This window comes from Bombina bombina, chromosome 6 (genome assembly GCF_027579735.1).
Source record: "Bombina bombina isolate aBomBom1 chromosome 6, aBomBom1.pri, whole genome shotgun sequence".
Classification (NCBI taxonomy): domain Eukaryota; kingdom Metazoa; phylum Chordata; class Amphibia; order Anura; family Bombinatoridae; genus Bombina; species Bombina bombina.
This window is the reverse complement of record NC_069504.1, coordinates 959,940,532-959,953,989: the sequence shown is the minus strand read 5'-3', so window position 1 is coordinate 959,953,989 and position 13,458 is coordinate 959,940,532. Positions and strand designations below refer to the sequence as shown.

At 42.4% G+C, this 13,458-nt stretch overlaps 1 protein-coding gene across 2 annotated transcripts in view; it reads left to right on the top strand.

The window, feature by feature from the left end:
- Nucleotides 1-13,458, top strand: part of FCHSD1 (FCH and double SH3 domains 1) — a 374,706-nt gene that overhangs the window by 313,154 nt on the left and 48,094 nt on the right. For both annotated transcript variants that reach the window (XM_053718614.1, XM_053718613.1), the window contains one exon: nucleotides 7,730-7,858. In XM_053718614.1, coding sequence (XP_053574589.1) covers nucleotides 7,730-7,858 — 129 coding nt within the window. The remainder of the gene's footprint in view (nucleotides 1-7,729; nucleotides 7,859-13,458) is intronic.

Below are 13,458 nucleotides of genomic sequence, written 5' to 3'. Positions count from 1 at the left end.
ATAGATATTAAGCTTCTATCTTGGAAAGTTCTGTTTTTAGTTGCTATCTCTTCAGCTCGAAGAGTTTCTGAATTATCTGCATTGCAGTGCGACTCGCCTTATCTTGTTTTCCATGCTGATAAGGTGGTTTTGCGTACCAAACCTGGATTCATTCCTAAGGTTGTTACTAATAAGAATATTAATCAGGAAATTGTTGTCCCTTCTCTGTGTCCTAATACTTCCTCTAAGAAGGAGCGTCTGTTGCACAACTTGGACGTGGTTCGTGCTTTGAAGTTTTACTTGCAAGCAACCAAAGATTTCTGTCAAACATCTTCTCTGTTTGTTGTCTATTCTGGAAAGCTACGGCTACCTCTCTTTCTTTTTGGCTGAAAAGCATCTTCCGTTTGGCATACGAGACTGCTGGACAGCAGCCTCCTGAAAGAATTACAGCTCACTCTACTAGAGCGGTGGCTTCCACATGGGCTTTTAAAAATTATGCTTCTGTTGAACAGATTTGTAAGGCTGCGACTAAGTCTTCGCTTCATTTTACAAATTTGATACCTTTGCTTCTTCAGAGGCTGTTTTTGAGAGAAAAGTTCTTCAAGCAGTGGTGCCTTCTGTTTAACCATCTGTCTTGTCCCTCCCGTTCATCCGTGTCCTGTAGCTTTGGTATTGTATCCCACAAGTAAAGGATGAATCCGTGGACTCGTCTCACCTTTATAAAAGAAAACTAAATTCATGCTTACCTGATAAATTGATTTCTTCTATGGTAAGACGAGTCCACAGCCCGCCTGTCATTTTAAGACAGATTATATTTTTTTGATTTAAACTCAGTCACCTCTGCACCTTGTGGTTTCTCCTTTTTCTTCCTGTACCTTCGGTCGAATGACTGGGGGGTGGAGCTAATGGGGGAGCTATATAGACAGCTCTGCTGTGGTGCTCTTTGCCACTTCCTGTAGGGAAGGATAATATCCCACAAGTAAAGGATGAATCCGTGGACTCGTCTTACCATAGAAGAAATCAATTTATCAGGTAAGCATAAATTTAGTTTTCTCTGAAGCTTTCTGCTTGGAGATTGACTGCTTAGTTCTATCTAAGCATGTTTTTTTTTTTTTTTAATCAGTCATTGTGACTATGATTCAGACTCTCAAGTCTGTTACTGGTTTCTTTTACCATAAGGTATGGCATAAATTCCCTAATTGGTGTGAAGCCATGGACTACTCTTGGAAGTAGGGTCAGGATTCCTAGGGGTTTTGCCCTTTCCAGGTTGGTCTGGAGGAAGGGGTCAGGTTTCTGTATTATCTTTTTTTACACAAGTGTCTGACGGATGTGCCAGACGTGTATACTTTTGTTAGACCCTGGTTAGTATCAGGCCTGTGTTTAAGTCTGTTGCTCTTCTTGGAAATTTCTTTTTTGCTATATCTTCTGCTCGGAGAGTTCAGGTACCTAAGTGGAAATATTGTTTGGGAATCGTTGTTCCCTCTCTGTGTCCTCATTCTTATCTTTTGAGGTACGTTTGTGCACAATGTGGATGTTGTGCAGGCTTCTGTTTTTGTTTATTTTCTCTGTATCAGAAAACTACTGCTACTTCTCTTTTCTCCGGTTGAGAAATTTAATTTGTTTACTTTTCAGACTGTGGGGCAGCAGTCTCCTGAGAGAGTTATGGCTCATTACACGAGGGCTGTCTCTTCTTTTTGGGCTTTGAAAAATGAAGCTTCTGTGGATCAGATTTTCAAGGCTGCAACTTGGTCTTCCTTGCATAATTTTTTAAAATGTTTAAATTTGATCCTTTTGCTTCGGCTGAGGCTTCTTTTGGGAGAAAGGTTATTCAAGCGGTGGTGCCTTCTGTTTAGGTCTGCCTGTCTTGTCCCTCCCTATTCATCTGTGTCCTCTAGCTTGGGTATTGATTCCCAACAGTAATTGATGAAACCGTGGACTCACCGTATCATAGGAAAGAAAAATTTTTGCTTAACTGATAAATTTATTTCCGGATACGGTGAGTCCACGGCCCTGCCCTTTTCTCCAGGCAGTTGTTTTTTTATTAAACATCAGGCACCTTTACACCTTGTGTTTCTTCCTTTTTCTCCATTTTTCTTCGGTCGGATGACTGGGGGTTGTGGGAAAGGAAGTGATACTTAACAGTTTAACTGTGGTGCTCTTTGCCTCCTCCTGCTGGCCAGGAGTGATATTCCCAACAGTAATTGATGAAACCTTGGACTTACCGTATCCGGAAAAAAATAAATTTATCAGGTAAGCATACATTTTCTTTTTTTTTTTCTTGATTTAGGTAGAGAATACAATTTGAAACAACTTTCCAATTTACTTTGATTATCTAATTTGCTTCATTCTCATGGTATCCTTTGTTGAAGAAGCAGCAATGCACTACTGGGAGCTAGCTGAAGGCACTGGCACTGAGGCTACCTAGGTATATTTTTCAACAAAGGATACCAAGAGAACAAAACAAATTAGATAATTAGAAACAAATTGGAAAGTTTTTTTTAAAATCACAAAGAATGGAAAAAAATTGGGTTTTATGTCCCTTTCACCCGTTAATGACCAGCAACATACCCTGTACTTCGCTGGTCTTTCTATGGGGCTTATTTATTAAATATTTTTTGAGCACCAGCTTCTACTGAGCAATTGCACAATTTTCTTCTTAAACGGGGAGAGTCCACAGCTGCATTCATTACTTTTGGGAAATACAGAACCTGACCACCAGGAGGAGGCAAAGACACCCCAGCCAAAGGCTTAAATACCTCCCCCACTTCCCTCATCGCCAGTCATTCTTTGCCTTTCGTCACAGGAGGTTGGCAGAGAAGTGTCAGAATATTTAAGAAGTCTCTTATGGAGGGTAGTACTCTTCGGCATGGGACTGGAGTTTTAAGTAGTCCTGACAACCTCTCAGTGAGAGCATAGATGAAAGTTAGAGTCCGGAGATGCAGGGAGAATCTTTCTGCAAAACCATCCCTACTCATATTAACAGCTCCATAGGCAATCAGCGTTGACGAGTTTCGCTGCCTGCTTTCCTCACTCAAGTCCATGTCATAAGCGATGCTACTATCTGTCACACTTGAAAGGCCGTCTTCCTGCTCCACGGCGTAGATTCCGGTAAGATTGTTTCATTTAACTTTAAATATGAGAATGTAATGTAATAAAGTCAGGGTCTCAGCGGGACTCCTTTTATCTTTATGGAATCATGGGTTAATATCTCCTGAGGAGGGTTATTGAACAGGGGGGGGACTTTAATCATGTTTGTTATGTGATTCTGTCTGCTAATGTGTAGTGATGCTTGGGCTTGTGGGTATTTCGGAACATACTGGCCTTTTTGTCAGGCTGCGCGGTCCTTGTGGACTGTCGTGTTTTTCTTTGGCCTGCACGGTCCACCTTGTGATCGGGCGTGGTCACATTTCTGTTCTCCATTTCTGTATTCCTGACTGTGTGGTGACGGAGAGAGTCTGTTTCGCTAGTTGTCTGGGTCATAGGAGGTGATAAGTACCCCAGCAATTGGGGGGTGTAAGGTGCCCCTTTTTTTTTATCCATAATTTTAATCACCAAGTTATGGAGGATTTTGATTTTGTGGAGACGGATGTCTCTTATTCAGATTCTACTTCTTGCGAAGAATTTTAAATGGCCCGGGTAATCCATGCCCATCAATTATGTTCCGAATATCGCTTTGGAGTTCTCTTTTCTCCCGAATCGGGGAACTTAGAGTATGCCGAGCCATCCGCCCCTGAGGATTCCATATCCCATGAGGCGCGTGCTCTAGAACCTTCTTTTACTACGCAAGCAGGTGTCCCAAATGCCGTTACCCCTTCTCTGGAAGGCAGCTTGTTTCCTCCAGAAGTTATGGCACAGTTCCGCATGGCCATATCTATGGCGTTAGCGCATTTACATCTTCCAGGAAGATACTGTCCTGGTTCCGTTAACCAGGGCTCATCAGGCGTGGGATCGTCTGGATCAGATCAGCCCTCTGGGGAAGCGGTCTCCTCTGAGGCTCCAGGGGTCCAACCCTTGGGGCCAGGGTCATCAGTTGCCCCGGTGGAGGTAAGTCTTGCCTTTAATTATAGACTGGCGCACCTTTGTGTCCTGCTGAGGCATGTTTTGACAGTGCTGGAGGATCCCAGTCCTAATGGGTCGATGGATCCTCGGTCTTCCGTTTCAGACGACAAGCAGGGTTAGACGAATGGGGATAAAGTCAATCTCCTTGTCGTCTCCATTTTTTCTTTTTTTTGGGTTTCTTTTTCCAGTTTTGAGCTTTGGAGGAATTGGGTCTCTGATCGGCTGGTCCTGTTAGTGTGTCTATTCTTCTTGGGCGTTCACCTGCGGGTGGTGCCCTGATTTACCTTGATCCGGTTAGGATGTAATTTATTTATTTTTGGAAAGCTCATGTCTGTTATAGTTTTTCCTTTGAAAAACATTTTCTTCTCTGGGATTTGATACCAACTATTTTATGGTCACTTTAGCACTTCTGCAGAAGTTAAATAAATAGTGTTATGACATTGTTATGTCTATTGTTTATTTTGTCTATCACTACTTTGACTTTTCTGTGGCCTTGGACAGTTTAAGGGTGCCCTTTGTATCAGGCTGGTCCTGGTCGGGCACTAGTTTTTCTGTTCCTTGAGGTCTATATCAACCACGTGGTGCCTTTTATAACTGGCTGGCCCTGTTGGGGTGCTGAGCTGCTTACTCTGGTGAAGAGTTTGTTGTCTTGTTGTTCTTGGTTTTACATGTTATAGGAGGCCTTTCTTTCCTAGACATCAGGCTGGTCCTTGTTTATTCTTTTGGGTGGGAAATAAGAGGGGATTGTGCTTAGTCCTCAAATGTCCTGTTCCTGATTGCTGGCGGGGTTACAGAGATTGGATCCTGCTAAGACTTACTCTGGGGGGTTTTGAGGTCTTTGGGCTCTGGAGCTAGAGTTTCTCCTTCCCAATAGGTTTGGAAGTTCAGGTGACTCCTTGGAAATCTGTGGTACTAGGTTTAGGTGGTGATTACTCGTCTCCTCTATTGGTGTTTTTTCTTGGATTGTCCTTTTTGAATACTTGGCAACAGTACCTCTCCCTTACAGGGTTGAGGTTGTTTATGCCTCTTTTTTCCCTTTTCTTTGGGCTGGTTTTTGGTCATCTGTTTCTGGAAGCTCGGGCTTTGGCCTTTCCTTCCCCTTACGGTATCTCATCTGCTCCCATATTTTGGGGGCTCTGGAGATTGTGTTGTCTTTTTCCTGCGGTGCCCCTGCTTAGGCGTTCTGGTTTGATCTGTCGCTCGACAGGAGTTTGGTATGCTCGTTCATTCTAAATTCCTCAAGCTGTAGGGGTTTCCGGGAGGTTGATCCCGAGAGGATCTTTGGAGAATATTTATCTTCTCAAACTAGATTTTCTAGGTTTTGAGCTCTGTTCTTGTGTAAGTTTACCTTAGTCTTTAAACTTAGTGGGTGCTGTCCCTCAATCCTTTAGAGGTTAAGCTCTCTGTCTCTGGGATTGTTACATGAGAGTTCAGTGTCCGGGGACCTTTGGATGTGGCTGTGATTGTATCACCCATGGTGCACGGTCTTCTCCAGGTGGGGTATCCCGATGGTTCCTCAGGGCTTATTAGTTTTGAAGCTGGTTCCGGGTGTCTGGTTTTCTTGACCTGTTTTTGACTGGACATTTTGGGTTTTCTGTGTCCAGTTCCCTTCAGTTGGGTCTGGACGGGCCAGTTTTTTCCGGTTCCGGAACATCCTCCTGCCCCTTCTGGCAGATTTTTCTCTCTCTTAACGGAGAATTGGGGATTTCTCCTGGGCCGCTTGTAGTAGCCTGATGGCGATCGGTATTGACCTTTTGCTGTCTGTCTACAGCTTTACGTTCCATGCCTGTGGGCAGGTGAGCTGTTAGGTTTGTGTTTCCCTTCCCTTTGGGGAGGATTAAGCATTTCACAGTATCCATCTGGTGCCCTAGAGGTCTTTTTATCTTCCTCTGTTCTGTGGGGTCCTCCCTGCCTTGTGTGCAGGATGTCCTGTGAAGGGCTGGATTTCTGTTGTCATGCCGTTACTGTTTTCAGTATAGGATCCCCTTCTTGGGAGTGTCCCTTCTCTTTGGGAAGGGAGCTGGATCTCTGTTCAGGCTGTGGTACCCTCAGAATGGGCAGCTCCTTGTACCTTCAATTCTCTATAGCTTGGGTATTGTTTTTCCAAAAGTAATGAATGCAGCTGTGGACTCTCCCTATTTAAGAAGAGTCCACAGCTCCCCACCTGCTTTTTTTCTATGGGGCGGCCGTAAATTCCGTTTTTATTCTTCTGGCACCTTTTTTTTCACCCTGATATTTCTCCTACTGTTCCTTGTTCCCTCGGCAGAATGCCTGGGGGATGAGGGAAGTGGAAGAGGTATTTAAGCCTTTGGCTGAGGTGTCTTTGCCTCCTCCTGGTGGCCAAGTTCTGTATTTCCCAAAAAGTAATGAATGCAGCTGTGGACTCTCCCCATCAGAAGAAAAGAATATTATCAGATAAGCATAATTTAAGTTTTTCCAGGCTATAAATATACTACTCTCTGATTGGTTAATGTCTGTCACATGACACAGGGGTCCAGCAAATGGGGGGGGGGGGGATACATTTGTCAGAAAAAATCTACTGCTTATTTAAAATTCAGGGTGTGTTATTGATCTGTCTCTTTATTATGCACTTAGTAATTATGCAATTGTACTTTGTTTAATGGTCCTTTTAGTTTTCTGTTTTAAGGATAACAATTGCAAGCACAACATGCCCTGCAGAGGTGAATGGCTAAACCACACTGAGCTGCTCGAAAACTTCAAATGCCCTCAGAACAACCTTTTCAGCCCTTTCATTGACACCACAGACCCATTTTACAAAGGCAAAATATTCAAAACTAACTGCACTTTACAAAGTACAAGAGGGCGGTACACATGTCCCACTTCAAAAAAGACACTGTTCTCTAAAATGCAAGCATGCTGGGGTTTTTCCCCCCTGACAAAATATTTAATAAGCATTAACAGGAAGTACCTATCAGCCAATGAGGATTACTTGAAGACACACAACTGGTACAGCTTTATTAGTTGCAATTTATATTTAGAAAGCTTTTACTTCACATTTGTTTTCATATTTTAAAAAAATCAGCATGTTTAATTGATGTTTATTTAAAGTATTTAATTAAAGTGCTTTTTTTATTATTGAAACGTTTGTTAGATTTTAACTATCTGCAAAAGGGTAAAACACATAGGTAAAGGGACACTAAACCCAAATTTTTTCTTTCATGATTCAGATAGAACATGCAATTTTAACTGACTTTCTAATTTTTTGGTTCAGCACCCTGGATAGCGCTTGCTGATTGGTGACTACATATAGCCACCAATCAGCAAGCGATACCCAGGTGCTGAACCAAAAATTGGCCGGCTCCTAAGCTTTACATTCCTGATTTTCAAATAAAGATAGCAGGAGAACAAAGAAAAATTGATTATAGTAGTAAATAAGAAAGTTACTTAAAATTGCATGCTCTATCTTAATGAGGAAAGAAAAAAATGGAGTTTATTATCCCTTTATAGTTGGCTTCAGAGCTGCCATGCACAACTGGAACCTAGCTCAACACATCTGGTGAGCCACTGACAACAGGCATATGTATGTAGCTACCTCTCACCAGCAAGTTCCTATTAGTGCATTGATGGTCTTCACATTTCTCAAGAACACATGGATTTTTTTATTATTTGCTTTCTATATATTAACAATATAACTAACAATAGCACCATATTTACCTTCTGTTTCATGCAGATGGAAGATTTCGATTTCTCAGAGTTTGATGAATGTGAAGACAATGGTGATATTTTTGAGGAATCCAGTTTAAATTTGAGTAGTTCTCGTCCCTATCCATCTCCCTGTCAAGTGCTGTACAGTTACCAGGTATGGTATAACATGAACTATCTGTTTCAATGCTCAACACTTTTTCCCCTGAAATTAAATAAAAAAAAGGTTTTGGGTTGGACTGAATGTAAGGGTTTTATTTGCCTTTCCTCTAAAGTAAAAATCATCCTGTTCTATGATGTTACCTGTCTTCTTTAGTAATATTAAAGTCTATAAACATGTTTTTGCTAACAGTTGTTAAGTTTACCATTAAGATTTGATCTAGACTACAGCTGGTAAAAACCTACAATTCTGTCAGTTGCTGGCCCTAAAAATACCCATATTCTCTAAGAATCACTGCAATAAGCTATAAAACAATATAATAAAAACACTTGCTCTAACCTGCTATAATGCTTTTAACACCAGCCATAAGCAGGTGGGAATTTAATGTTGGAGGGTCCATTTAAATTCTGTGTTTTATTCACAGCATCAATGACATCCACATTACTGACTTAACACATTAACTTATGACTATACATAGGTGCCAGCATTTCCCCTATATGTTGGGTCAGCTATATGATACCTTAAAAAAATCAATCAACCAATGTTAACTCAGAAACTGCTTACCATCTGTCACGCCGCTCTGGCTGTTGCCAGGGACGCGGCGGTTGCTGTGTTATGTCATCGCCACACGTCTATTTCCCTCCCAAGCCGGTTGGATCCTTTGAAGTCCTCCTTGACGCGAATTGGCGCCTATGTAAGTATCTGCATAATTTACATACACTGCCCAAGTATAGGACTTAATGTGTGTGCTCCTAGGTGTTACTGAATTGCTGGATTGCCTTATTGTTACTGAACTCTGCCTGTCTGACCACGCTGCTGTTTAACCCCTGAATTGCTGGATTGACTTATTGTTACTGAACTCTGCCTGTCTGACCATTCTACTGGTTTACCCCTAAACTGCTGGATTACCTTTTGTTGCTGACCTCTGCCTGTTCCTGACCTTTCTTCTGGTTTACCCCTGAACTGCTAAGCTGCTGGATTACCTTTTGTTGCTGACCTCTGCCTGTTCCTGATCATTTTACTGGTTTACCCCTGAACTGCTAAACTGCTGGATTACCTTGTGTTGCTGACCTCTGCCTGTTCCTGATCATTTTACTGGTTTACCCCTGAACTGCTAAACTGCTGGATTGCCTTTCTGTTGCCAAACTCTGCCTGTCTCTGACCATTCTCTGCCTTAACCTTATTGCCGTGAAGGACTACCCTGTCTACTGTAAGTACTGCTTACCTCATTTATTAAACTCATTTTTTTCTGGGATATTTTCTTATCCTTCCACTTGACGCCGTTATAAGAAGACTACTGGCCAAGTTTGGTCTGATAGGGAAATATCCCACGAGCATTACTTTATACTTGGGCCATGGACCCAAGTGAGGTAGCAAGAGCAGTCTCTCTTCAGGGACAGACCCTGGGAACCCATGCCATACACTTGCAGAATGTGGATTCTAAACTAGAAGCTATAACCGCTATGCTCTCCTCACTGGTTGCAGAGAAGAACGCCACTCCTGTTCCTACACAGCCGTTCCCTGCTGCTAGTGCTGCAACCTCCCCCCCTGTTTCTGATAGTATACGCCGGATACAGATGCCTGACAAGTATGATGGTACTACCGACTGTAGGGGTTTTCTCAACCAATGCAGGCTGCACTTCTGCAATGACCCTCACACCTTCCAATCTCATCAGTCAAAGGTCACTATCATTTCTTTATTGAAAGACAAGGCTTTAGCCTGGGTCTCTCCCCTTTTGGAATAGAGTGCTCAGCTCCTGAATGATGCAGATACCTTTATTTCTGCATTATCTTCCGTATTTGGGACCTCTGGTCGCACTGCTGCTGCAGAATACTCTTTCTTGGCTTTCCGACAGAGCAATAGATCTGTGGCACAATACGCCATTGAGTTTCGCACCTTGGCACATGAGACCAGTTGTGATGGCAGTGCTCTCAAAGCAGCATCCAGGAGAGGCCTGCATGAGCGCATCAAGGCTGAGCTCACTTATCGTGATGTTCCATCTTCCCTGGATGAATTCATAACACTTTGCATCAGTCTGGATTCTCGCTTTCAGGAGAGACAAGCTGAGAGAGAGAACTTGCAGAATCCTTCCCTCTTGTCTTCCTACCCGTCTAGACTATCCTCTACCCCTTCAGCACCTCCAATTACCTCTAAAACAGAACCCATGGATCTCTCTTCCCTTAAGCCCTCTAAATCTGAATGACAGAGAAGAAGGAGATTAAGACTGTGTTTCTATTGTGGTTCTAATTCACACCAACTCAAGAATTTTGATATACTGTCGGGAAAGGCCAAGCCTTAGAGGATAAAAGTGGGGTACCTCTAAAGGCTGTGACACACTGCAAGCAGAGTGGCACGCAGCGTGTAGATGCGGCTGTGCGCGCTCAGTGTGTCCTGCCTTTTAATCTCTGAGCACTCATCTGCGTCAGGTCACATAGCTGAGTGCTCTGAGATGAAATATTTGAACTTCAGAAACGATGCGACGTGGAGCGAAGCAGCTGCTTCACCTTGCGCTGCATTGCTTGCAGTGTGTCACAACCTTAAGCCTGGCCACTACTAATTCCCCTCACTCTTCTCGGATCCTGGTAGCTGTTACCTTTACATTTCTTCAGAATTCTGTCCACGTTCAATTCTGACGTTCCTAGAGACTGCTCATCGACTCAATCCTCGACAGGCCAGGTGGGCCCTATTATTTTCCCATTTTAACTTTTACCTTCCTGGGACTAAGAATAAAAAAGATGATGCCCTTTCCCGTCAGTTTCCTAAGTCTAATGACTCTTCTGAAGCTCCTATCGAAAACATTATACCTCCTTTCTGTGTGGTTGCTCAGCTCAACACCTCTCTTCTTCAAAGACTGCAACGTGCCTAGTCAAAAAAAACCTTCTGAAGCCCCTGCGGCTCCTGAGATCCTTTATGTTCCTCCAAATCTTCGCTCTCCTGTGCTATCCTGGGCTCATGACAGCAAACTGTCAGGTCATCCTGGTTTGAGTAGAACCTTTAAACTCCTTTCCCAACACGTGTGGTGGCCTACCATGAAGTCGGACTCTCAGGATTATGTCAAGGCTTGTCAGACCTGTGCTGTTAACAAGACTCTCCGTTCCCCACCTTATAGCCTACGTCAACCATTGTCCATACCTAAACAACCATGCACACACATAGCCATGGATTTTGTTGTAGACCTCCCTCCTTCTCACCATCATACAGTCATCTGGGTTGTGGTGGATCAAGTCTCCAAACTTGCTCATTTTGTACCTTTACCTAAGTTACCTACAGCGCAAGAATTGTCCACTCTTTTTCTGTTACACATGGTACAGCTCTATGGTATACCTGTAAATATCGTCTGACAGAGGACCTCAATTTGTTTCTACCTTTTGGAGAAGCTTTTGCAAATTGCTTGGAACCACTGTTTCTTTGTCCTCTGGTTCACCCCTAGACTAATGGGCAGATGGAGAGAACCAATCAGGATCTTAAAGCTTATCTCAAAACATATGTCAATTTACAGCATACTAATTGGTCTGGTCTGGGTTGTTACCCCTAGCTGAACTGGCAAAGAACACTCATTGGCATTCTTCTCTACGATGCTCTCCTTTCCAGGCCGCAGCTGGTTATCAACCTTGTGTTTTTCCTCTTTCTGCTCAATCCACAGGAGTACCTGCTGCAGAACGTCACTTCACTGACCTCACTACCAATTGGCAACGAATACGCTCTCACTTACACTCAACCATCTCCAGATACAAGAGGTTTGCCTTTCATCATCAAGCTAACATTCGTGGCTTTGTTGCAGGTGATCATGTCTGGGTCTCTACCCGACATATCCGCTTACGTCAACCTTGTCTCAAATTAGGATCTCTGTATATTGGTCCTTATAAAGTCCTCAAAAGACTTTCTCCTGTTGCCTACAGAGTTGCCTTGCCTAAGACCTTGCACATTCACCCAGTCTTTCACATCTCCTTGCTCAAACACTACATCACAAATAGGTATACTCGACTCAGGCGTCCTCCTCCTCCACTCCTGATTAATGGTGAACCAAAATATGAGGTTACCAAAATCCTGGATTCCAGAATCAGATGCAGGCAGCACCAATACTTCATACACTGGAAAGGATACTCTGTAGCAGACTGTTCCTGGGTCCCTACCCGTAATGTGCATGCTCCATCTTTGGTCTCCAAGTTCCATGCTGCTCACCCTACGAAGTCGACTCTGGTTCCCGGAGGGAACCCTTGAGTGCGGTGCTATGTCACGCTGCTCTCCGTTGCGCCACTCTGGCTGTTGCCATGGACGCGCCGGTTGCTGTGATCGTGCATTACCTTTTGTTGCTGACCTCTGCCTGTTCCTGACCATTCTTCTGATTTTACCCCTGAACTGCTGGATTACCTTTTGTTGCTGACCTCTGCCTGTTCCTGATCATTCTACTGGTTTACCCCTGAACTGCTAAACTGCTGGATTGCCTTTCTGTTGCCAAACTCTGCCTGTCTCTGACCATTCTCTGCCTTAACCTTATTGCCGTAAAGGACTACCCTGTCTACTGTGAGTACTGCTTACCTCATTTATTAAACTCACTTTGTTCTGAGATATTTCCTTATCATTCCACTTGACGCCGGGATAAGAAGACTATTGGCCAGGTTTGGTCTGATAGGGAAATATCCCACGCGCATTACACCATCTCATCATAATAACTCAATGAGCCCCTCACCCAAAAGAATCTCCAGTTAAAAATATCAAAAGGCCCCCATTTTAAAGTTGGGCAACATTCAAATAGTTTAGGTCCATGTATTTGTGATGTTATCAGCCTAGTAAAAATTATCATCTGGAAGCATCTGCCAGCCACATGGTTGTATTATTGATGTTAGAGCTCATATTTATGTTTGAGATATAATATAGAACAAATTATCTCTATGTAATCATAACACCAATCTCTGTTTAACATTGTGTTATGTTTAAAGTTTTGTTTTTACCAAGAGCAGCTCAATATAATCATTCAAATATATTTATATATATATTTATGTCTTAGATCTTTGTGAAAGGACCTAATTTTCTGCTTCTTAGATCTTTGACCATTTAAGAAACTGTTTTATTACTCTTAAGTTGTGACGAATATCCAGCACTTAACTGTTGAATGCTATAATTAAATCTGAATAAATAATTGATAAGCAATATTGTAGTAGTTTATTATAAATGACATTGCCTGTGGCTTGTTGGGCTTATAATAATGTATAGAAATATGTATAAAAATACATGTGTACTGTATATATTCAACACAGGCAACATACTTTTTCCAAATAATGGCATTATTTTAAACATATATGTCATTTTGACTATTACATAAAAGGTTTTTTTAATGGTAAATATCCAAATAATAAGAACTGCATCCCTTATGTAATCAACCACTACAAACTAACATCCCCAACATCCAGAGAAAGAACTGTTACTTCTAGTTTTATAGTCATTGTCACAAAGGAAATATAGTTAATTAACCAAAAATTGAAAATATTATTAATCAAATAATAAGACAAATACTTTAAATGTATTGGGCATTAAAAGAAGTGACTGATGTAATAAAAAAAAAATCAGCCATTCCACCCCCTACAGCTGAAGCCAT